Source organism: Poecilia formosa, unplaced genomic scaffold (assembly GCF_000485575.1).
Source record: "Poecilia formosa unplaced genomic scaffold, Poecilia_formosa-5.1.2 Scaffold598, whole genome shotgun sequence".
In the NCBI taxonomy this organism is placed as follows: Eukaryota; Metazoa; Chordata; class Actinopteri; order Cyprinodontiformes; family Poeciliidae; genus Poecilia; species Poecilia formosa.
This window is the reverse complement of record NW_006800537.1, coordinates 146,631-172,680: the sequence shown is the minus strand read 5'-3', so window position 1 is coordinate 172,680 and position 26,050 is coordinate 146,631. Positions and strand designations below refer to the sequence as shown.

The following is a 26,050-nucleotide window of genomic DNA, read 5'->3' as shown; positions in this document are numbered from 1 at the left end:
TCCTGTTTTTGTTTTTTGTCAAATTATAATGTTGAAGTTTTATTTTTGAGGCTCATGTCAGGTTCAGCCTGTTGAGGCATCTCAGTGGGATTTAACCCAGACTTTGACTAGGCCTCTCCTGAACTTTCATTTTGTTGTCTCTGAGGCTTTTTCTGTTTCTGGCTGTTGAATCATGACCTCTGACCTTAGTGAGGACGGTTGTTCTGGTGCATCGCTGATTACTCCTGAGTGTGTTGAGGTCAGAGGTCAGAACATGAAGCCTGCTTCATGCTGTCAGAAGGTTCTTGGTTCTGCAGTCAGGCAGAGATCAGAACCGGATCTGGAAACGGTGCATTGTGGGAGTTTTCAGTAAACATGTTTGTCTCCTGCTCAGGTTGTTCTGCCGCCATCTTTCCCATCAGAGAGAGGACGGTCCGTCAGTCTGCAGCGCCGCTTCCTGTCCGTCGCCATCCAGCTGCATTCAGAGGTACTGTGTCCAGAAGCCCAGCTGTGTGTGGGAAGGGGGGCAGAGGGGTAATTAACCCCAAATCAACGTTTTTCCAGATAAACTGTCTAAACATTATTCTGGGTTCTTTGTTGCTGTGTGAATTTTGACGATTTTGTGTAAATTTGTGAAGTTCTGCAATATTTTACCTAAAACTCTCAGTGCTGCCATCTTTGGGTGGAATGGTGGTACTGAATGTCACTCAGGCACGCCCCCTGGTGGTGAGTCAGCAGGACTCACCACCAGGGGGCGTGGAGGAACAACAGGACGGACAGGAACAGGAAGTGGGCGGGGCTAAGTGTACAAAGCAGGCAGGCAGCTGCTCCGGTCAAATAGTTCCTCCTTCATTTGGCTCAGACATGAGAAAAGAAAACCTCAGGTGAAGCTACGATTATGGCAGGATCACTGAGGAGCGAGCAGACCTCTGCTCCGATCAGTAAGATCAGTTTTTCTTTCCTGACAAACTTCAGGCTGCAGTCGCTTCACTGGCCCGGCTGTCGACTCCCTGCAGCTCCTCGCTTCTCTCCTTCAGTCCAACATCCCAGTACTTTCATAATTGGGACTAAAAATAACTTTTAATGGTGAAGGACGAATAACCCACCTGTTTACTTTCCTGCATAGAAGATCTCTGCAGCAAAGTTATTCACTCTGTCCTTTTTCTGTGTCACCAATAAGCAGACACACATGCCTTCTATATATTCCCATTAAAATCTCGTATATTTTCTGTGCAGTAATAATCCATCACATTGTGGGATCTACTGTACATCCCATCATCCATGTGTGGGAGTCACTTCCTGTCTTTAAGAAAGGAACAGCAGGGGGCGCTGTGGTGGCACAGGGGCAAACACGGCCCACATAAGGAGGCTTTAGTCCTGGTGGCGGTGGCCGCAGGTTCGATTCCCAGCCTGGCGACACTCACCGCATGTCTTCCCTCTCTCATTGCCCCTCATTACCTTTAAAAAAAGAAAGTAGCAACAGCTTCTTTATCGACACAAAGGGTTTTTAAAAACACGAGAACAGTGGATTATAATTCCTTTACGTTTTATGCCAGTTAAATGAAATACATTTGCCCTAACTGCCCATGAGGGGCCAAGCAGAGTTTATTGACCTTTTCTGGAAACTGCTAGCACCTGCAGCATTTTAAAGGGAACCACTATTAGCTATAAAAATAGGCCTTATTTGGAAAATATTTATTTTAGATTAAAAAACAATACAGTAAGAATACTGTGCGCTGTCTAGTTTTTATAAATTTTAATAAAATATTGTCACAGGAACGTCGCCATGTTGTTCATGCTGCAATGCATTCTGGGTAAATGACGTGTAAAGGTCCAACTGCCTGGCTCCTCCAGCCAAACAGTGATGAGTACCGTTATTAGCCTTTTTAATTTGAACCGGATCAGAAGGTAGAAATAACAAGAGGTGATGAAGAGGAGGAGCAAACAGAGGAAGAGGAAGAGTTGGCCATAGGAGCTGCTGCTGCCTTCAGGTTCATCATGAAACAATGAATGAGACTCGCGTCTGGTCACTGTGCGACCCGGTAAGTGGTTCTGTAGCTGTGAGTCCGGTTGTTGGCGAACCAACACTTTGTGGTTTCACATTCAGTACCGGTGATCTCGCTCCGTTAGTCACCCGGCTGCCTGACTGTGACATCTTTTTTTTAAATATATATATTAAGTTTTCAAAATACAACATACATAAATCATACACAAGCATATGAAGCATCTATATAACAGATTACTGTATAAGGAAAAATATACTTTTACCAATATGACATACAACAACTAAATATAAAATAAAATTAAAAGTGGCATTTTAATTTTATCTAAATAAGTGGTTTCACTGCCTGTCCAAAGGCCCGGCTGGCAGCGAGCCTCCAAATGAAGCACCTCAGTAAATTCAGCTAACCACATTTTAAACTGAGGAACTTTGTCACGTTTCCACAATTTTAATATTACTTTCTTGTAGGGCTGTTGTAAATAAATATTTTAGTAGTCGAGTAATCTATCGGTTATTCTTACGATTAATCGAGTAATCGGATAAAAAAGATTATAAAATAAAACATTGGTAAATCTGGCATAACACCGGTGTTACTATCAGATATCAATATATCTGATATCAATCTATTGTAAAATGGTCATCAGTGTCATCAGTTTTTTGGGGGGGGAACAAAGCCCGTTTGGTCCGGGTGAACAATAGAAGAAAAATGTCTTTGTAGCCTATTTGCCAGTACTTTAGCGAATATTTTGATGTCAGAATTCAATGATGAAGTAGGACGATGTGATGAAACCTCTGTTATATTAGCTTCATACATGGTATGATTCTCTTCCTGAATCAAGAGAGTGAGCGAATGGAGAAGAGGACCAATTTTCCTGGCATATCTTTTATAGAGCTCAGTTCCAAAACCATCTGGTCCTGGGGCTTTGGCACTGGGAAATGATTTGATTACATGTAGGATCTCTTCCACTGTGAGCTCTGCGTTGAGAGCCTCTTGTGTAGCATCACTCATCTTTGGGAGATTTAGATCTTTGAGCCAGTTTAAGATATTTCCTTTGCTTTGGACATGTATAGTTGTTCATAACATTCTTTAAAGGAGTAATTTATGCTTCTTGACCGTGACATCTCAGTGCGTCTTCCTGAGCGTGGCGCTAAGACTGCGGGTTAAACAGTTAAATCTACTTGAAATGTTCGCCAAGAGTAGAATTGAAGCAAACATTGTTGCTTCACCTTCTCAGACGCCACCTGAACCTGAAAATCTCCTCCCTCCTACCGTGGATCACACAGGCAGGCTTTGCTTTTATGTCTTCAGTATTTAGAATAATTTATAAAAAAAAAAAATTAAAAAAGGTCCGCTGTTTCAGTGGGCCATGCACATTGTAACACTGTATTTGTGTGGCTCAGGCTTGTGCTGGTTTTGTGTGACACATGATGCGTGTTGGAGATGCGGCTGTGGGTCAGGTGATGGTTTTGTGCGTAACCTCTGATAATATCCTGCTGGCGCCCCCTGTTGGGACGTTCTTTATTGTCATTAGAATGAAGAGTAAATATCCACCGAAATAAATGAATAAAGTATTGTAGTCAAGTTTCTCGGTCCTTTAAGAGCATCCAAATGTCAGGTTGAATTCAGAAGCACTGAGTCTATCTTTACTTTGGTTGATTAAAGTTAAAGTTGTTCAAACCTCAGAGAAATTAGAAGATTTTTAGAAAGGAGTGTCTGTGTCTAGAAGGCATTAATCAGACATTTTCCTTTCTGTAATGGGTGTTAGCTTCTTTATGTAGCTAGCTCATAGTTTCTGAAAGCTTGTGATTTAGACATGAGTCTTAGTTTTGTTAATGGCAGAGGCGCAAAAAGTGGGTATGCAACGCATAGGGGCGCAGCACCAGAGGGGGCGCCAAAACCCCGTCTGGAGGGGGCGACGCACCGATTATGTTTTCCCATCCACTTCAGCGCTCCTCACGCTCATTCACCTCTCGCACATAACGAGGTAAATGTAGCGATTTTTACACTTCACGTATCGTCGCCTCGGGGGCGATTTATGTTTTCGCATCCACCTGAATAATGTGTAGTTGCTCCACTGGTTAATGGTGTTCATAATACAGTGGCAATTGTTTGTTTTCTTTATTTCTGTGCTTCCTGTCACCATATGGACTTACTGGCTTTTCCAGGTTCCACCCATGTTTTGTTAAAAAAAAAAAACAGAGCATGAGCAAATAGTTCATTGAATCTGCAATGTGACCTGTTTAGTATCACACCCAGAAGAAACAGTGATGATGCACACTAGAAACCATACGATGGTACCAGAAACCATCATGGTTTCATCACGGGTTTTTATTTCAAGACCATGACTATGGAAATATGACTAAAATTCCAGAATATTGTCCAATTAATTACTTGACATACTTGTTTTCATTGGATGCAAAACGTACTGATTAAAATCCGGACTCGACGCTAATCGCGTGTTTTTCTTACGGCTGTCTGCCATCCGCGCCCTTTCCTTCGCATGCAGCTCCTCTGTCCAATCGGCAGTAATTCCGCTACATAAATCATAACGACTTTTTCTGTAAAACATCCAAAAGAAAGCATAGCGACAAGTAAATCTGCAGCGATTCGCTTTCCAGACGGAAGCGCGAAGAAAGGTAAGCTAGGTGTGATGCTAGCAAAGCTAGCTCTACAGTGATAGTGTTGAATTTACGATGAGAAAACAAAATGTCCAAGAACGATGTCTAGGGTTAAAATACGGAATCGTCCCGTATTGAACCGATACGGGACGATTTGTTCCGTATTTCTATAAATGTCCGATAGACTCGCCTATCACACACATGTCCACTGTCACAAAGGCTCGGGTGGACATCAATGTTTGTTATTCAGATTGGTCCGGGTGTTGCTTGGTTTGGCCTGGGAGGAGCAGGAGCGCCACCCAGTGGTGACTTCTCCATGGCACTTTCAGCAGCTGCAGAAACCCGTATCTCAGTGGAGGCGTGCAGCTGGGGTGGATGTGCGTTCCTGACTTGTGTTTTGTTAAATGTGTTAAGGTAGTTTTATTTAGTGGTTCCAGCTGTGCTGTGTGATCACGTTGGGGTCGTCGGGCCGGATGCTGCACATTGTTAGCTTTTCACCTGTGAGTACCTGTTACGTAGTTATTCAAGTATTTTGGTTTATTGCTGTTTCGTGTGCTCTTGTTAGTATCCGTACATGTTTGATGTGCCTGTTTATTGTGACCTTTAAGTTACTTCACGTCGGTGAACCTCTAGCTAACGGTCATAGCATTTGATGAACGTGTGGTCAGTTTGTGGCCAGCAGGTGTCACTGCTGCCACTTGTATTAGATAAATGTGTAAGGTGAATTAATGTGGGCTTATTTCTGTTATGACCACATCTCCAACTCCAAGCCTACCTTCTGCTGCACATCTGTACCACTGCTGTAACAACTCAGTAAAGACAGACTGCGAAGAAATCCCATCTCCTGTTTGTCGTGATCGACACAGTGGCGAGTGTGAATATCCCACCAGCCTCAAGTTCAAACGTAGATCCTCATCTACATCAACACTAAGTGTAACAACAATGACCAAATTAAAACAGGAAATATTAAGGTCAGCTAAATTGTTGTGGCGGGACGTAAAAAGGACCCCAGAACGCTACGGACCGATGCTGTTGCCTAGAGACGGACACTACGCAGCCGCAGTGAGCTGCTATCAACCCGTCTTTTTAAAACGTCCTCAGCCCGATACGCCACCGTCCTTAGAACCAAAACCTCGTAAAGATACAGACGTGAGAGGGAAGACGCAAATCCCAGAGTGAATAATGTTAGTGAGGATGAATACAGGCAATCAAGATCAAAAAAAGTGTCCATCGTGGCGCGGTGCTGCTGTATGATAGACAGAATGGATCAGGAGAGGAACTGCAGACCCATCAGAACCTACAGAACCAGAAATCAGCATCTCTTCATCCCTCAGTCATCTCCTGAGGCTGATATGGGAGAACATTTTATTATTCAGCTTCTTATTGTGCTTTTAGTCGACTGTTAGGAGTTGATTATTTGCTTATTTAATGTATCATAATACAAATGGTGATTTAGAGAACAAATCATACCGAGAGATTAACAGTGAATACATAAATATTTCCTACTTTTAAAAGGTTTGTTAGAGCTTTCTGTTTGTTTTATTAAGAAATGTTGACATCTTTTATGAATTCAGTGTTCAGTGGTCATTTACTGTATAATTAATGTCAGACACAGACCTGCAGCCCAGGGGCGGATCTAGATGGGGGCCAACGGGGTACAGAAGAAATTATGCTAAATAAATGTCTTTTGTTAATGCTCAGTGGTGGATTTTTTAACCTTCACAATTTTACTTTAACATTGAATTAAAAATTATAGTGCTGCACCTTTAGCTGCTGTGTAGAATCAGACTTTCCATCTGCCAGGGATCTGCAGCCTGGATCTCTGGAGACACAAGTGGCTTTTTGGCTCACTTCATATATCAAATGATGAAATATTGCTCTGTTTTTTTGTTTCATTTTTTTAAGTGTCCCCATGAAAAAGCACCGACTACCCCTAGTGGTAAATTTGTCCTAGAACCAGCCTCCAAATCTATCTCCTTATATGTATAAATATTTTATTAATATTCTTTACAATACTAGAATTTTCACATAACTTGTACTTTTGGCTGTCTGAGGACACATTTTGAATATTAAATCAGGTGTTATGATCAGTCACTCAGTACTTGAGCCGTTTACATTTTACACTTGCTTAATTAAACATGTTTAAGATATGCTCTGACTGGAGAACAGTTTTGGAGTACTCTATGTATGAACGGTTGCTCTCTGGATCACTTTTTAAAAACAAAAACATTGCCATGAAATATTATCCATCACTGCAGCGGACGTCCCACCCCATGAGAGTCGGGCGACACGCCGTGGGGGGCGTCCCTTATTTGGATTTCTGAAAGGTGGAGCCCTAGATGTGACCAAAGACGGCCTTATAGTGATGTGACATTCATGAACGATCTGATTCTTTTGAACGGAGCCTCTTTACGATGAACGGTATGACTCGAGCCTCAGTGAGAGTCGTTCTTTGTTTTTGTTATGCTCTAAGCACATTGCAGTAGCTATTATAATCCCATGTATTTCAAAATTATGTTTATTGAAATAAAGTACAGGACCATAAGCGCTCGGAGGGCATGCTTGTTGCTCTCTGTGGCTGACGGTTAGCATGCTAGGTGGCTGCTACTCTGATGCACACAGCGGACTGTGAAGCAATCACGGGGGGGGCTAGGGGGGCTTGAGCACCTGCCCCTTTTGCTCCTTGCCCCCAAGGGCCCTTTTGGTCAATTTATTTATTTATTGCTGTATTATTTCCTAAGCCCTCTTCTGACATAATAACATGTACTAAAATTATTGTTTTGTTTTTTTCTACAACATAATAAGCCTTCCGGTCACCTTGTTACCTTTGACCTTTTGCTCGTGACCCAGTTGCCTCTCCACAGTGAGATCAGGCGGCTAACTGGAGCTGAACGTAGCGAACGTTCAGATTACAGATCAGTTTCTGGTGAATTAAAACGTTTTGGTGAATAAAGTGGAGCAGACCTGCTGCTGGTCAGATGACAGAAAACATTGAAGTCTCGTTTCTGCTTCAGCGGTTTAAGCAGAGAGGAAATGAAATACAACAGACACTGACAGGCCTCTGTCTGCCTTTCTCTGAAGAACTACTGAGGGGAGGAGACACTGTTCTGATCTATCATTCAGGATTTTTATCATACAGGCTGTTGTTGTTGTGCTACTAGCTAGCTGCTAGCTAACGACTCTGCTAGCAAAGCTAGATAACTGAAAGCTTCTTCCCTGTATCGTCAATGATATCAGTCATTCTTCAGTATTGATTATGCAATAGGGGAACATCGCCCGTCCCAAACCGATCATCTCCATAATGGATAAATGTCTAATTTCCTTTGCTGCATAAAGTACATTGCATTTATTCTGGCGTTAGGTAAATGTACCCTGAAGGAGAATAGCACTTAAATAAAAGACCATCAAGGATATTCATTTAGAATTAAAAATAACTCACCTGAACTACCATGATAGATAAAATGTATGTAATAAAAGTCATTAATGAAGGAAAAAACTCAACCAGACTTTAAGTTTAGGGTCTGGTTCACAGAGTATGAAGTTATTTATTTATTTTTTCCCAATTATTCAATGAAAAAAAACGAACCTCAATTAAGTAAAATAAAATTGTAATCAAAAGTTTTGGAATTGTAATTATTTCTTTTTTAAAAGCAAAACATTTTGTTTAAAAATCTTTTTTTCTAAATTAAATAACTCATTTTTGTCTCGTGAACTTAAAAAGTTATTTGCCAAACATAAACTTTTATTTGCATTTGTAGTGATTTTAGGCCCCGCCCACGACGTCATGTGAGAAAAAAGTTTTTTAAGCTAAACTCAGCAGGCTTTTCTCATGGTGACATCCATTAACAATTCAATATTTGCTTTTGTTTTTCTCTTTTCTCTGCAGTTCCACCTTAAAGTTTGCTGCAGCTCTGCTTTCCTGAATGAACCATCTTCATCTCCACTGCAGCAAACAGGCAGCTCTGTTTTATAGATTACAGTCACTAAAGGTTGCATTGTGTCCTTGTTTACATTTTTAATAGTGTAATTCTGTAAAGACTAAATATGTCTGGTGGTCCAGCTCTGATTTACATATCTTGCTAAATTGCGGGTTTGAATATTGCAAAACTTTCCTATAACAAAATAGACCTGCAGAAAGAAATTACTAATAAAATATCTTACATATGCATAGCTGTATGCTCTGTATAGAGATTTTCCTTAGCTTTGATTGTATATCTCACAGTTTTGTAATTTATCATTGTTTATTAAACTCTGAAATCTGTTTGTTAATATTCTGTCCTAGAAGGTGGTTAGATGGGCCCCTTTTTCTTTGAGCTCCTGCCCCGTTAGTGGCCTCTGCACGGCCCTGTTGCGCTTCCTTCTTGGTTCTTGCGTGTTGCTCCGGGGTTATTGTTCTTCATAATTGTTATTTTTGATGGTCCAGAAAGCAACTCATGCCCACTTTCTTCGTCTGCTATTTGTTGCATTTTCTATGATTATTTTTTTTACATTGTACAAATAGCATTATTTTTTTTTTATCAATGCAACACTTGTAAAAATACTATATTTAGTATTTTTACATTTCTATTTGCAATTTTCTATAAATAATATCTATTTTATATTTAACAAAGATACATATTTAATCAAGTATACTTTTATCTGCAAGAATATACAGTTGTCTTTTAACTTACAGATAGTTAAACTTATTTAGTGAACTTGTAAAAATTAATTAAACTATATTTGGGATGAAATGGTTGTTCTTACAAAGATGAATATTTTCAAAACTGGATCATCTGAACGGTTCCTTGAAGTGATTGGATCCCGAAGAGCCATAAGTCCCACCACTTCTACAGTATGTTTCGGCTTTTGGAGCAGAGACTGATGGGAGCTGGGTAGTTTGGTATTTAAATCTGTCTCCATGGTAACAGCTTTCCTCTGTATTTCTATTGGCTGCATGACTTGGTTTGTGCAGCATTCAAACTGAGCAGATTGTGGCAGACAGGTGGAAGCAAAGCAGAACAAAGAGTTTGAATTGATAACGATGTTGATTAAATTTAACATCTAGTTATTTTTATGGGAACGTGGATCTTTCAGAGCCATTGGAGCAATTTTGATCATGTTTCACATTTTATTGCATCATGTAGCGTTGGGCTCTGGTTCTGGTCTCGGCTGCAGCACTGGTACTCCCAGAAACAGAGGGCTTTAAAATACTCATGATAAAAAGAAACATCATGAAACTACAACCATCTCACTGATAGTGTGAGAAAAATAAAACTATCGTCTTTCTTTTTCAGGAGTAAACCTTAAAAGTTCAGCGGCTCTGACCATTAAATCCTGCATCCGCCTTCCTGAACTGGAACAACTGGAGCAGTTGAGGATCTACTTCTACGACTCTTAACGAAACCGAAAGGTTAGAAACGAACCAGGAGACCAAATTTAAGCACCTAGAAGGAATGGTTCAGTATGGATGTAAGGTGGACCAGGAGAATGAAATTATCAAATTACCTTCTGCATTAATGCTCTCCAAATGCACTGTTTAAATACCTGATCTCATGTAAACCCAAAGTGAGAGCCAAATTAAACTCCTTCAGCTGGGTGGAGGACCCCATTCTGAGCATAGTAGAAATCCTCTGTTTCTGCTCACCTTCATTTAGTATTTTTGACCGCTGGAGGCATTTCTTAATGTCTTGAACTCAGCTTCTGCCAGCAACTTGCAAATGAAATCATTCACATTTCCATCTCTGATTTGATTGTGGATGAAATGATGTTCAACTCAGGTCATTTCTTCTGGGTGCTGCATTCCCTAAAATAAAAGTTAGCTATAGAATAAGCCAATTTCAATGACTCTTTATGTTTTACCACTTCTTTTCAGGTCATTATGGTGTCCATCAGTCAGAACACTGCCATGAAGAAACATGGATATGAAGTCCATGAACCTGTGGCAGGCATATTTCTGGAGAAGACAGGGGAGAAATTCACCATTTATCAGGCCATGAAAAAACATCTGCTTAAACCGGGAACTGCATTAGCTCTGCTTGAAGCACAAGCAGCCACTGTGGGCGTCATAGATCCGATAGGAAACCGTATACTTCCTGTTGCCGATGCTGTTAAAGAAGGAGTAGTTGGTCCAGAAATGAGGGAGAAACTTCTCACTGCAGAGAAAGCCATCAGTGGGTACATAGACCCCTACACCAATCAAATTATATCTGTGTACCAGGCTATGCAAAAAGATTTAGTCCCCAGAGATTATGGCTTGAGGTTACTGGAAGCACAGATAGCCAGCAAAGGCATCTTTGACCCTGTGGAGAAGACCAGCATCTCAACTGATGCCGCGATCCAAAAGGGCCTTTATGAAAAGGCTTTGCTTAGTGACCACATGTCTGAGCTGAAGGTATTTTACAATCCAAGCACACAAGAATATCTTAACTACCAAAACCTTCTGGAAACATGCACTGTGGAGCCAGAAACTGGCTTGTTGCTCCTTCCTGTCTGCATTGCATTCAAAGGTCTGCGCAAAGGCATTTCCTCCAGTGAACTATTGGAGTCAAAGATCATTGACAAAGAAACATATGAAGACTTGCAAAAGGGGAAGACCACAACCCAGGATGTGATGTTGATGGAAACCGTGAAAGAATACCTGGAAGGCAAAGGCAGCATAGCAGGCATTGCTGATCTCTCAACCAATCAGAGAATAAGCATTTATCAAGCCATGAAGCAAGGGATAGTGATGCCAGGCACAGCACTTGTTCTGCTGGAAGCACAAGCAGCAACTGGGTTCATGATTGATCCTGTAGGAAACAAAAAATACACAGTGGATGAAGCTATTAAGCACAAACTTGTTGGCCCCGAATGTCATTTGAAGCTGCTTTCAGCTGAGCGAGCAGTGACTGGATACAAAGATCCTTATTCAGGAGAGACCATATCCCTATTTCAAGCTATGTCCAAGGATCTCATCGTTAAGGAACATGGGATCCGGCTACTGGAGGCACAAATTGCCACTGGTGGAATAATTGATCCAATCAACAGCCACAGACTTCCCACTCAAGTGGCCTTTAAGAGAGGCTATTTTGATGAAGAAATGAATAAGATACTGGAAGATGAAGGAGATGACACGAAAGGATTTTTTGACCCAAATACAGAAGACAACCTTACATACCTTCAGCTGATTGAAAGGTGTGTCACTGATCCTGGCACTGGATTGTGCCTTCTTCCTCTACATGACAAATCAGGCAAATTTAATTCTAGCTTTATTGACTACAAAACAAAAACTGTCTTCAAAACTGAAAAAATCAAAGTGACATTTGGGAAGTACATGGGAATGACAGTCTCTTTGTGGGAACTACTGATGTCAGAGTACTTCAATGAACACCAGAGGCAAGACATATTTCAGAAATACAAGGAAGGTAAGTTAAATATCACTACAATCATTAAGATGATTTTGGAGACCATAGAAACATCAGTAAAAACAACAAAAACCGTCTTTGAGGGCATACGGGAAACTGTCACAGCCAAGCAGCTTGTTGAAGCAGAAATCATCAGTGAGAAAGTGATGAAGGAGTTGGAAGATGGAAAAAAGTCAATAAAGGACGTAATAGAGGATGAAAATGTAAATGTTTACTTACAGGGAAAAGACAGCATCGCAGGTATTCTGCTTCCAGATTCCCAAGTTATAACAATCTACCAAGCCAGACAAAAAGGAAAGCTGATGCCAGGAACTGCTCTGATTCTGCTGGAGGCACAAGCAGCTACTGGGTTCATTATTGACCCCATTGGAAACAGGAAGTTTTCAGTGGATGATGCTGTCAAAGCTAAAATTGTGGGACCTGATGTCTGTCAGAAGCTGCGTTCAGCAGAGAGAGCAGTCACTGGGTATAAAGATCCACATGATGGAAAAATAATTTCTCTGTTCCAAGCTATGCAAAAAGACCTGATCCTGAAAGACCATGGGATTCGACTTCTGGAGGCACAGATTGCCACTGGTGGTATCATTGATCCGGTGAACAGCCACCGCATACCTGTACATGTAGCCTATAAGAGGGGATACTTCAATGAGGAGATGAATCAGATTTTGAGTGATCCAAGTGACGACACCAAAGGTTTCTTTGACCCCAATACCCATGAGAACCTGACATACTTGCAGCTCCTGGCTAGATGTGTCAAAGATCCCAGTACTGGCCTGTGCCTCTTACCTCTGAAAAGCAAGAGCACCAGAATAAATATTGATGACAACATGAGGGAAATTTTCCATAGGACAATAATTACTGTCAAGTATGGCAGATTCAAGGGCAACACAACTCTGTGGGAAGCAATCAATTCAGAATATCTGTCTGAAGACAAACGACAGGACCTTTTCAAACTTTTCAGGTCCCGGAAAATCACTGTTGAGCAACTGACAGTAATCATTATAGATATCATTGAGAGCAAAGAGATAAAACAGCAAGCAGAGCTGAACTTTGAAGGTCTCAGGGGAGAGGTGTCTGTTGTGGATCTCTTGGATCTTGAAATTGTAGATGAAAAAACATACAAAAGTATAATTGATGGAAAGCTTTCAAGTACCGATGTAATGAAGATGGACAGTGTAAGAGCCTGTCTCCAAGGGACAAGCTGTGTAGCAGGATTGATACTACAACCCTCCAATCAGAAACTAAGCATCAATGAGGCACAGAAAATGGGCATCCTCACTCCAGGCACTGCCCTTTGTCTCCTTGAAGCTCAGGCGGCCACAGGATTCATTGTAGATCCTCTAAAAAACCAAAAACTTACAGTGGAAGAAGCACTAAAAGAAAAAGTCATTGGTCCACAAATGTACGAAAAGCTGTTGTCTGCAGAGAAAGCTGTCACCGGTTACAAAGACCCATACACAGGTCAAAAGATCTCTCTATTCCAAGCCTTGAAAAAGGATCTTATTGTCAAACAGCATGGTATTCGTTTACTTGAGGCCCAAATTGCTACTGGTGGTATCATCGATCCATTGAAATGCCTTCATTTACCTCTAGAGGTTGCATACAGGAAAGGTTATTTTGATGCAGAACTCAATCAAATCTTAACAGACCCCACTGATGACACAAAGGGCTTCTTCGACCCAAAGACTCAAGAAAATCTGACATATATGCAAATGTTGAGCAGATGTGTGAAAGATAAAGACACTGGACTCCTTCTCCTGCCACTGAATGACACACCAAAGACAAGAGCAAAAACAGACAAGATATACACAGAAGCAGAAATAAGGCAAGAGTTTGAAAAGACATTTGTAAGTGTAAGTGTGGGACGATATTTGGGAAAATCTGTTTCTCTCTGGGACTTGATTCACTCTTGTTACTTCACTGAAGATCAGCAACTAGAATTTATTGAAAAAGTCAAAACAAAGCAGATGAACACCCAAACAATAATCACATTAGTGATTTCCACAATTGAAAAACTGGAAAGGGAAGCCCCCAAAGTGACAATGGGGCTGAGAAAGGAAGTCTCTTCACAACAACTCCTGGATTCTGATATTATTGACTCGGCCACATTCATACAGGTTAAGGAAGGAAAGCTAAACTTTGATGAAGTAAGCAAAAGTGAAATTGTGACAAGATATCTTCGGGGAACTGCAAGCATTGCTGGAATCAAAATTTATCCAACCCAGGATGTAATGAGCATTTATGAGGCAAAACAAAAAAATCTTTTGACTCCCGGCATTGCACTTGTACTGCTTAAAGCACAATCTGCAACAGGATGGGTGATTGATCCTGTCAGCAATAAGTTCTATTCAGTTGATGAGGGTGTAAAGGAGAAGGTAATTGGAACAGATGTCCTTGAGCAACTTCTTTCAGCACAGCGTGCTGTCACTGGCTTTAAAGATCCTTACACAGACAGCACCATATCCCTGTTTGAAGCGATGACAGAACGACTTATTGAAAGAAGTGAAGGCCTCCATCTTCTTGAAGCACAGATAGCAACTGGAGGAATTATCGACCCAAATCAAAGCCACAGAGTACCTGCTCAAGTTGCTATTAAAAAAGGATTCCTCGATGAAGAAACTCACAAAATTCTGCAAAACCCAAGTGATGATGCAAAGGGTTACTTTGACCCAAATACCAATGAAAATTTATCCTACGTTCAACTGATGAGTCGATGTGAAAGAGATTCCAAAACTGGACTCCTTCTCCTGCCATTGGATGTTGATGAATCCAAAGAGTTTCATGCGGATGAGCAGGTGGAGCTTGCCTTCAAAAACAAAAGTATTTCCCTGTATGTAGGAAAATTCAAGAACAACGAAATAACAGTGTGGGAGTTATTGCTTTCTGAATGTATCTCAGCAGAAAAGAGACAGCAGCTGATAAGACAGTACAAAACAGGAGCTTTGAAATTAGAGGAAATCATTGAAATCCTGACAGTTATTATCACAGAACTCTCAACTAAAGAAAGAAAGTTCAAAGGACTAAGAAAACAGGTATCAGCTAGTGAACTGTTAGAGTCAAAAATTATCACAAAGGAGATTTTCGACAAAATAATGCAGGGCCAAATAAGTGAGGAAAATGTGACAGAAATTGAGTCCATTCAGAAGTACCTTGGTGCGACAAACTGCATAGCAGGTGTGAGAGTGGAATCAACAAAGACCGTTATGAGCATTTATGAAGCTAAGTGCCGAGGTCTACTGACTCCTGGTACCTCCCTAATTCTTCTGGAAGCCCAAGCTGCCACTGGCTTTGTCGTTGACCCAGTAAACAACAAGAAACTTTCAGTAGAGGAAGCTGTTGCTCAAGGAGTAGTTGGGAAAGAGTGGAAGAAGAAATTGCTCTCAGCAGAAAGAGCAGTCACAGGATACAAAGATCCCTACACTGGAAACACAATTTCTTTGTTCCAGGCCCTGAAGAAAGATCTGATTGTTAAGGATCACGGGATCCGTCTTCTGGAGGCACAGATAGCAACAGGAGGAATAATAGATCCAGTCCACAGTCACAGGGTGCCCGTACAGGTGGCATACCAAAGAGGTTACTTTGATGAAGAGATGAACCAGATCTTATCTGATCCAGATGATGACACCAAGGGTTTCTTTGACCCCAACACCAAGGAGAACCTTACATACCTCCAGCTGATCGAAAGGTGTGCCAAAGATCCACATACGGACCTAAACCTACTGTCCATTGTGAGGAAAGGCGAGTTCTATTTCTTTGTTGATGAGGCCACAAAGGTCATCTTGAAGTCTACAACAACAACCAAAGCTGGAGGAAAATACAAAGGCACCACAGTTTCTCTGTGGGATTTGCTTTACTCCAAATACATCACAGAGGAAAAGAGGAGAGATCTTGTCCAGCAGTTCAAAGCTGGAACTCTCACCATCGAACACTTCTTGGAAATCGTCTTGACCATCATTCAGCAGAAGACCACAACAACAACAACAACGAGTACGGCAACAACAATCACAGAGACTACTGAGGAAAAAATCTTCAAGGGAATCAGAAAAGATGTCAACCTGACTGAACTAGTTGAATCAAAAATTATTGATGAGGAACTCTACAAGAAAATTGTTGATGAAGATGTCACAGTGGCTGAAGTCAGTGAAATGGATTCAGTACGTAAATACCTTGAAGGAACCAACAGCATTGCAGGAGTGTACATCCAGTCCACCAAGGACAGGCACCTCTCTGGTTCTGCTGGAAGCCCAAGCCGCCACTGGTTTCATGATCGACCCAGTGGAGAACAAGAAACTTTCTGTAGAGGAAGCTGTTGGTCAGAGACTGGTTGGTAAAGAATGGAAGGACAAACTGATTTCAGCAGAAAGAGCAGTCACAGGGTACAAAGATCCCTACACTGGAAACACAATTTCTTTGTTCCAGGCCCTGAAGAAAGATCTGATTGTTAAGGATCACGGGATCCGTCTTCTGGAGGCACAGATAGCAACAGGAGGAATAATAGATCCAGTCCACAGTCACAGGGTGCCCGTACAGGTGGCATACCAAAGAGGTTACTTTGATGAAGAGATGAACCAGATCTTATCTGATCCAGATGATGACACCAAGGGTTTCTTTGACCCCAACACCAAGGAGAACCTTACATACCTCCAGCTGATCGAAAGGTGTATTACAGATCCTGCCACAGGTCTCAGTTTATTGGTCATTGTGAAGAAAGGCGAGTTCTATTTCTTTGTTGATGAGGCCACAAAGGTCATCTTGAAGTCTACAACAACAACCAAAGCTGGAGGAAAATACAAAGGCACCACAGTTTCTCTGTGGGATTTGCTTTACTCCAAATACATCACAGAGGAAAAGAGGAGAGATCTTGTCCAGCAGTTCAAAGCTGGAACTCTCACCATCGAACACTTCTTGGAAATCGTGTTGACCATCATTCAGCAGAAGACCACAACAACAACAACAACGAGTACGGCAACAACAATCACAGAGACTACTGAGGAAAAAATCTTCAAGGGAATCAGAAAAGATGTCAACCTGACTGAACTAGTTGAATCAAAAATTATTGATGAGGAACTCTACAAGAAAATTGTTGATGAAGATGTCACAGTGGCTGAAGTCAGTGAAATGGATTCAGTACGTAAATACCTTGAAGGAACCAACAGCATTGCAGGAGTGTACATCCAGTCCACCAAGGAGACGCTGAGCATCTATGAAGCCAAACGCCGAGGTCTACTGACTCCAGGCACCTCTCTGGTTCTGCTGGAAGCCCAAGCCGCCACTGGTTTCATGATCGACCCAGTGGAGAACAAGAAACTTTCTGTAGAGGAAGCTGTTGGTCAGAGACTGGTTGGTAAAGAATGGAAGGACAAACTGATTTCAGCAGAAAGAGCAGTCACAGGGTACAAAGATCCCTACACTGGAAACACAATTTCTTTGTTCCAGGCCCTGAAGAAAGATCTGATTGTTAAGGATCACGGGATCCGTCTTCTGGAGGCACAGATAGCAACAGGAGGAATAATAGATCCAGTCCACAGTCACAGGGTGCCCGTACAGGTGGCATACCAAAGAGGTTACTTTGATGAAGAGATGAACCAGATCTTATCTGATCCAGATGATGACACCAAGGGTTTCTTTGACCCCAACACCAAGGAGAACCTTACATACCTCCAGCTGATCGAAAGGTGTATTACAGATCCTGCCACAGGTCTCAGTTTGTTATCATTAAAAAAGTAAATTCAGTTTTAAAATAAGTGAATCTAACAAGTATTCTCACTTTCAGTATGAATTTTATTGCCATTCATCCATTAGTGAAACTTATTTCATTTCACCTTACCTGGAATCCAAACCAGCATCTTATATGTGATGGAAAATTCCTACATTTGTGTTAGTCATAAAATACTTAATAAATTAGCTGTCATCAAAATGACGCTTTAACACTTATCATAAGTATTTGAATATCAAAGGGAAAGTTAAAATTAAAGGGATTTTTTTTGTGTGTCTTTTGCCTAATAATCTGCTTGTTAACTGTTTTAATGGGTTCCACTTTTTGTTTGTGTTGGAAATGATGGTTATTGTTCTGTGATGCAATCAGATGGTTCTCTTTGCATAAAGTTTTCAGTTTTTTCTCTGGGGTCAAATGTGATTTTTTGTGTGGATGTAATTGGAGCAAGGGGCGACTTCCCCTTTTCCACCTTTAATGAGGTCCAATAAATTGATGTAATGTTTACCTTTTTCTTATTAAATATTTTTCTTTTAACAAGCAAATGTTATGTTTTATGTTCAGGGTCTGGTGCTAATGAGGTTTTCACACTTTAGTCACCAGAAAAACATGAAGTTCAACAATAAGTCTATACTGTTTTCAATAATTTTCCAGAAAGGAAGTTCAGAGAAATGTCTTTTCTGCTCTTCCTTAAAAATAGTACCATCTAGTGGAACATAATAATATAACACTTTTTGTAGAAACATTTTATTTTCACTTGTAAAATGTTTTGGTCATGAGGGATTTTTAAAAAAAATAAGTCAGACATTCTAAAATGTATTAAAATGTTTTCAAATAAAAATTATCCAAGCCCAGGAGTCCATAGGTCTGAACCGCTTAATACCGGGAGTGTGTTGGGAATAAAAGTACAGTATTGGTGGGAGCTCGCCTGTAATGAGCCCTTTGTGATTTCAATTTGATACATAAAGGGTATTTTAAATAAAATGCATTGTTATTTTCACCTCCCATGCCTTCTGGAACAGCTTTAATTTTTTTAGATTTTGAAAAGAATCAGAAAGAAAACTCTAACAGTTCCCCAACATTATCAAAGGCACGAAGCACCAAATGTTCAGCTGAATAAGAGACTCAGTGCAGATTGGTCAACAGCTCTTGGATTTCTTCCTGGCTGCGGTAAATCTTTTTCACTCCTCTTGGAAGGTTGCGACACGATGAAAGGTTGAGGTAACCCAGAGAGGTCATTCGTTCGACGACCGGCCTGCAGGAAGAGGCGCAGAGAGAGAAGGATTTTTAACAACTGCAGGGCTTGAGACGAACAGCATCAAGTGAATCAAAGTTTTTACTGCGTATAGTTTACTGCATTGTTTAGACTTTATATTAAATGTAGACAACCTTTAACATAAAGCAAACAGCAGCATCACTTACGAAGGATAAACCTGTTGGAAAAGACATGCCAGCCAGAAAAGCCAGGTGATGAATATTAAAGGTACAGGTGACGGATGGCTTACCTCAGAGCCTGCGCTGTTATCTTGGTGCCGCTGAGGTTCAGCGAGAGCAGCATGTCGGCTTCAGCAACCTGAGCGAGGAACGCCAGCGCCACCTCCAGGTCGGCCTCGGTAAACGGCTGATTGGTGATGTCGAGCTGCTGCAGCGTCGGACCCCACTTCTCCATCAGCAGCTGAAGGTTCTTCTTCACTGACGTGAATCCGATGTTTTTAGTAAAATATTGACCCCAGAACAGACACTCAAGCTCTGGAAGACATTTTAAAAAGCAAAACTGATCATCAAATGTCTCCTATCAGCCGCCGTAGTACGGTCCGCTGACTGTCCTACACAAACTTTAATCATTTTTTACAATGAAACTCTTCAGCTGCTCATTTTAGCAAACAGAGCGCTGGTTGATGTCTTATATGTATTATTATGTATGAATATGTTCACCTGACTGACCTGAGGAACAGGTATCCAAACTCTTTAAGATGTTTTTAGATTTTTCATTATGGCACCAAAGTCTAATTAAATGCAGCAAGAAAATAAAATTGATTTGTTAATTATTGTAAGACATTTTATTGACTAAATGTGCTTTGTTCTATTTTAAAAACTTTTTCTGGTTCTGTCATAATGTAAAATTATCTATTTAAATGTAAAAAATAATTAATACATGATAATAATAACAACAGCAAGGTAATATATAATACAATACACTGTAATATAATTAATATGATATAATAATGTTTTACTTCAAGGTCAAAAAGTCTCACTGCAATAATATAAAAGTAATAAATCTAAATTATAAAAATAATTTTTTGGGTTTTTTCTAGTGGTGAGATCTGTGCTGTAGTCCACTTCCTGCTGTTGGAGTGGTCTCCGCTCCACTTGGTGTTCACATTCAAACCGAACCAAGACCCAGGCTTGGAGGGCCAGAGGTCAGAGGTCAGTTAGCATTCACACCTTACCAACCGAACTGGACTTTGACTAGGCAAACGGACTGGAGTTGGGTTGAAGCGGACTGAACAGAGATGGTAATGAATTAAGTGATATTTGTGAAGTAATCTCCAGAGCTAAGCTAGTGCTAACTCCTATTGTTGCTTGAATAATTTGCTCAGTAAACATGTACGAAGGAAAGGCAGAAATGTGGCGTCTTTTACACACTTGGACACGGTAACTGGGCCAGACCAAAGGTTGTGATCCGTGTGGAGCCTCGTAGGTCCAGCACTCGCAGTCTGGTGGAGCCGAACAGAACGTCCAGCAGAACCTGGTCGGTCATGTAGGAATACTCTGTGTTGGCAATACAAAACTCATCCAGCAGCGGGAATCCGGCTTCTGACTCGCCTCTTTTACGCATCGCCTTGTGCTGAATTTGGATGTTAAACATCCGGAAAATCTGAAAGGAAGGGAGAAAACAAGATTATCGGATTATCAAAAGGGGAAAAAAGTCTGGTGTCGTACAAAACAAATCAATATAAGTAGAAAACTCTTTTAAATTTGTTTGCATGCTTTACATTTTTCCTTCAGTCTGTGGAATAAAAGTTAAATCCATCCATCCACCATCCAACATGCTTATCCCCACTGTGGTTGTGAGTGGTGCTGGTGCCTATCCCCAGAGGTCAACAGGTGAGAGGCGGAGTCACCTGGACAGGTCACCAGTCCATTGCAGGGTAAGCTCAATATATCTGGAAGGTTTTTGATTTGCTGAGTCTCTCATAGAAATCAGACTCTGAAGGTCTGAGAAAGATCTTCTGGAGTTTCTCAGGCACTAAACCTGATGCTGGTTCATTATCAGAGAGCTAGAAGAACTACCAGAGACACACACCTCCAAATTGTGCATTATTAGATGGTTAACAGCAGCAGGTTTTTCACAATACGTTTTTTTAAAAACTTGATTTTAAAGAGAAATCCTGGCATATAATTCAGTGATGAGGAGAAGAGTTTTAATAGGTGCCGTTAAAATAGCAACAAGCTTTCAGGCTTGTTAATTTTGGACTTTATGTCCGTCTGATTGCACTCAGAGATAAATGCAGAGTGCTTCACCAGTTTGAATCTATGCAACAGGAAGGCAGAAAAACTCTCCTTCATGGTCTCACATCAGGTCTCTGATGGTTTCCACAGCAGGACTGGAACTGATGATGAAGGTACAGAAACCTCCTCTGTGCTGCACATGGGAACTGTGTAGATCCAGCTAGCCTGAGGCATTCAGGGTGTGGACTGGCTTCCATTTGGAGGTGTCATAATAAATGCAGCCAATCACAGCCAACCACAGCCAATCACAACCAATCACAGCCAATCACAGCTGATCCTGGTTGGTCTGGAGACCATATGATGTGTGAAGAGCTGTTGGAAAGTTGTGACTAACAGAAAACTTCAGTTTGAATAATTTAGTAAAACTAGATTTTAATGACCTTCAGTTTGGGACAGGCCTTCTGTAGCGACTGAAAGCAAACAGATAGTTCTGTGTCTTTACTGTCCAGCTTCTTGTTAACTTCCAGCAGCTCCAGATCAGGACAAAATCCTTTCTGCAAAGACAAGCACATCGATCTGTAAGAAGAGTTCAGAGCAGCAGGCAGGCATAAAAACATGAACCTCACAGCGATTGCTGCCAGAACTTTGTCATTCCTGTGGCTGCGGGTGAAGAGCATCTGCCTGATCTGCTTCCCATGTTCCTCCAGGAAGTCCACCAGTCCCTCCACCTGAAACTGCACCACAGAAAAAACACTGACAACTGGTTCAGATCAACCAGCTTATTATTAAATCACACAGTAAATTAGTTAATATAAAGCATTTATTAGATGCTTGTTCTGAACGACTACATTGGATCTAAGACTATTAACTATTAATCATCCCACCAACCATCCCACCAGTCGACCCACCAACCTCTGAATGCTGCAGGTTGAGTCGCTGGAGGTTGCGGCTGTGCAGGCCCAAGCTGCGCAGGCCGCTGCCTGTCACTCCTCTGCAGTAAGACAGGTGGACTGAACGCAGGTGAGGACAAAACTCAGAGACAGTCTGAAGGAGATAAAAACAAGAGAAGCACAATTAACAATAGCTTAGAAAATGTGTAGTTAGTATTTTGTTATCTTTGATAACCAAGTGGAGAATAACTGATGTAGCTTTTCAGATGATGTGGGAAGCTGCAGATTTAAACTGTTTTTGAGAATCAGAATCAGAAGAATTTTATTGTCATTGTCACAAAGACAATGAAACTGCAGTTTCAGTTACAACCATCCATTACACAACAACACGGGGGGGGGATGAGAGGGGGGATAGTTGGCTGAGGCCTCGCAGCCTGACAGGCGCCGCCTTGCAGGAGGAAATAGGACAAATAAGAAAACCATCAGGTTAGGAGAGGACAAAAACCGCCTGTCTCACACTCTGTTCTTTGAAGGCAGTTTGAGATGAAGGAAAACACCTCGGGACCTAACCACATATAAACACATGTAGGCAAAACAAGCCGGGTACAAGGAGGAGGTGTGACGTGCAAATGGGTCTCATCTGAGTTATGTGTGTGTCAGACCATGAAGCCTGACTGAAGCACCCGATTATCTGTGATTATCTGTGATTATCTGTGATTATCTGTGATTGTCTGTACGATCTTGGCGTTCACCACCAGCTTAATCAGTTCAGGGCCACAGATGTTCCAGGGAGGGGGGCAGCAGAACAGAGCCCTCTTTAGACACAACAACCAGGGGAGGATCGCTGGCCAGCCAAGCCCAGCCCGGGTCCAGATTCAGATAGCAGAAAGTTGTTTAGGTCAGGCTGACATCAGTTTACTGCCTGCCTTGAAAGTCTCTCTGGAGCTTCTCAATGGCAAATCCAAACAGCCAAATTTAGGGTCTCCTGCCTGATCCGAGCGAACAACGTTCACACCGTATCCATTCTGAGTCCGAGATCCGCTGGCCGGCCTCGGTCCTGTTCCAGGATCACACCCAGTCTGCGCTCAGCTCCCGTATCATCTCAGTCTGAGTGTTGATCGCTCTGCAGATTCCATCAACCGGACCCGGCAGCCTTGAAGTGGCTAAAAGGCGGCTCAGCCAACTCCAATAAGCAGAAACCCTGTTATCGTGAATCCAATCATCTACACATCTTCAACATCCTCGACTGACGGCATCGTCAGACACACGGTCTTCCACTTCCATCCAGAATCCATCGTATATCCAGTGAAGAATGTCCCGTCGGGACACGAAGGTTCCCCCTTACCCGGTTTCCCAGTGGAAAAAATGTTTCAATTGCGTTGAGACCAGCTGACCAGATCCATAATTTGCAACTTTGGAAGCTTTTCAAAAGAAAGACTCTGAAAACACAGGACACAGACGCTGAGCAGGGAAGATGGGGAGGACAGGGAGACAGAGAAGGTGCGTCCTCCTCCTTCAAAGGACAGAGCAGAAAGTATTTGTTTCAGCATTACCTCTAAAGCGAAGTCAACGCTGGTTGCCCAGTGACACAGAGTGAAGTCACTCAGCTGGGAGAATCTAAATAAGAACAACGACTCATGTTTAAGGGCGTTTAGTTTGGATTTAAATCAGTGATTAAACCATCTGAAGCCCTGACCTGTTTTGAGCCAGCCAGGTAAACGTCTCCTTTATCCTGTTTGAGGTCTTCTCAGTCTGACCTCTTGCTGGTTGGATCCAGCAGTGACTTACCACCACCTTCCTCCACAGAGTTAAAGTGGCGGCGGCGGCGTTCCACAGGCGACAGACTCTGCTGACCCTGCACCGCAAAAACAACAGCGAGTCGGACCCCAAACTCTGAATCCTCTCAGTCAAAGACTGAAGGCAGCTCCTCGTGTGAAATGCTGTTAATACCTGCATAGGAAAGGCACCGCGCCGTCCTGAACAACCAGCATCTGGAAGATGTTGACCAGCACCTCCTCAGGTAAAAGCTGCCCCCACCTGTCCTCCTCAGGAAACCTGTCCTCTTCTTCCTCCTTCACTGTTTTCCTTTTCAGTCTAGATTTAGAACATACTGTTTTTTTCTTCTTTTTTTGATTCTTAAGCAACTTTGCTTTGGAAACATTTTTCCTCCTGCTAGTCCAAAGCAAGCCTTCAGACTGAGACGAAGTGTTGGATATGTAGAGAAGCATGTCTTCGCCCTGCTGGATGGTGAATGCGGGTCGGGACACTCTGGCCCTTTTGGCTTTCCTTGCTTTTTCGCCCTCCTTTCTTTTCGGCGTTGGTTTCCTCGCTGTTGCGTCGCCGCCCGTTCCTCCGCCGCCCGTTCCTCCGCTCTGGGCTGAGGCGTCCATCGCTGCTGCTGTCCTGGTTTTAATCAGCAAGGAGACAAAAACAGGAAATTAATTGATTAGACATTTTTTACACTGTCAAGTTCAAGCACATAAAATTGTAATCTTGCTTCTTTATGCTATAAAAAGGGGATCATTTTGCAAAAAAAATCTTTAATTATCCTTCAGATATCTTAACAGTGTAATCTGTTTCTGCTTTGATTTGAGCTGGAACAATTGTATTTTCAGATCCAGAACTGAGAATAAAAGCCACAAATTATAAAGAAAAGAGTAAACATGAGAATTCACAAAGTAGCGTCATTTCATGCTCTGCAATGTGTACAAATGTGAAAACATATTTGTTTTTCAGGTAGATCCTGATGGAAAACCACTTATATCAATAAACAGAAAACTGAGGTGTTGCCTTCAGATTCCCCAGGCCCCACTCTGGATAAACCAGTCCCACCAGCAGCTTCCACTTCCAAACCCAGTCTAACCAGCTCTTATTTACACATTTCCATGTCAAGTCTGTTTTTCTTTTTGTTTTTTTATCAATATATTTATTGAGTTTTTCAAAATACAGCATACATAAATGATACACAAGAGTATGAAGCATATATGTATTTAACAAATTACTGTATAAGAAAAATATAGTCGTACCAATACAATAATGCAAATAAAAACATACAATAACTAAAAATAAAATAAAATAAAAACAAGTCAAGGCAGTTATCGAAATAACTGGTTACACTGCACTGGTTACCATTTACACTTTAGGTGGCATACTAAGAGGCTGAGCGAGCGTCGGGGTCAGTCTGAGAAAGAAGGTCCAAAAACGGCTGCCAGATACTACAGAACTTATTAGTGGAGCCCACAACATCATACCGCAGTTTCTCCAAATGAAGAATCTCGGTAAAATCACTTAACCACATTTTAAACTGAGGAACCTTGTCAGTTTTCCACAATCTTAATATTAAGTCTGTTGTTTTAATATTTCTATAAATATTCATCTGTAACCTGGTTGTATTTCTCTTTTGTTAAAATTACACAAAATGTCTTTTTTTGGTTATTTGTATAGTTACTTGTAATGTTCCTTACCTGACTGAAACACCTCTAAAAAAAACTGTCATTGTTTTAACCGTGTTACTTTAAGATCGGAAGCCCCTCGTTTTTATTTCTTCTTCTGTGGTATTGTCTTTAAATTGTTTGCGCCCTTAGACTCTCCCCTTTTGTCTTGTTGTCCTGCCTGAGAGGTATGTGCTGTTTATTTTTCATCTAAATACATCCAGTTTATTTATAGATTTATTAACTTAAGTTTTGTCATGTACTTTTGTTTTGTATAGGACTTGGAGCGGGCGGCCTATAACACGGTTGTTTTCTATATGTTGTTCTCATCATAATAAATTGAGAAATCATCCTTTTTAAAGTCAAACCGTGTCACAGCCTGATCACTCCATTTTCTTACACCCTTGTCCCTTAGTGGGGTCGGGGGGGTTGCTGATGCCAATCTCCAGCTAACCTTCTGGTCGAGAGGCGGGGTCACCCTGGACAGGTTGCCAGTCTGTCGCAGGACAACACAGAGACACACACACCTAGGGGCAATTTGGAGAGGCCAATTAACCTGATAGTCATGTTTTTGGACTGTG

At 41.5% G+C, this 26,050-nt stretch overlaps 1 protein-coding gene across 2 annotated transcripts in view; it reads right to left on the bottom strand.

Moving 5' to 3' along the window:
* Positions 1–1,707: 1,707 nt before the first annotated feature.
* The window catches only part of fbxl6 (F-box and leucine-rich repeat protein 6), a 28,011-nt gene continuing 3,668 nt past the window's right edge, over positions 1,708–26,050 (bottom strand). The window contains exons 2-11 of one of the 2 annotated variants that reach the window (XM_016665597.1): positions 23,989–24,441; positions 23,735–23,893; positions 23,592–23,655; positions 22,061–22,192; positions 21,775–21,882; positions 21,589–21,702; positions 20,342–20,573; positions 19,201–19,444; positions 18,782–18,950; positions 1,708–2,115 (exon numbers count right to left, since the gene is read on the bottom strand). In XM_016665597.1, coding sequence (XP_016521083.1) covers positions 18,821–18,950; positions 19,201–19,444; positions 20,342–20,573; positions 21,589–21,702; positions 21,775–21,882; positions 22,061–22,192; positions 23,592–23,655; positions 23,735–23,893; positions 23,989–24,428 — 1,623 coding nt within the window. In that variant the 5' untranslated portion in view covers positions 24,429–24,441 and the 3' untranslated portion in view covers positions 1,708–2,115; positions 18,782–18,820. Of the gene's footprint in view, positions 2,116–18,484; positions 18,951–19,200; positions 19,445–20,341; positions 20,574–21,588; positions 21,703–21,774; positions 21,883–22,060; positions 22,193–23,591; positions 23,656–23,734; positions 23,894–23,988; positions 24,442–26,050 lie in introns of those variants that run through there. The other variant, XM_007541275.2, reaches the window with a different exon arrangement.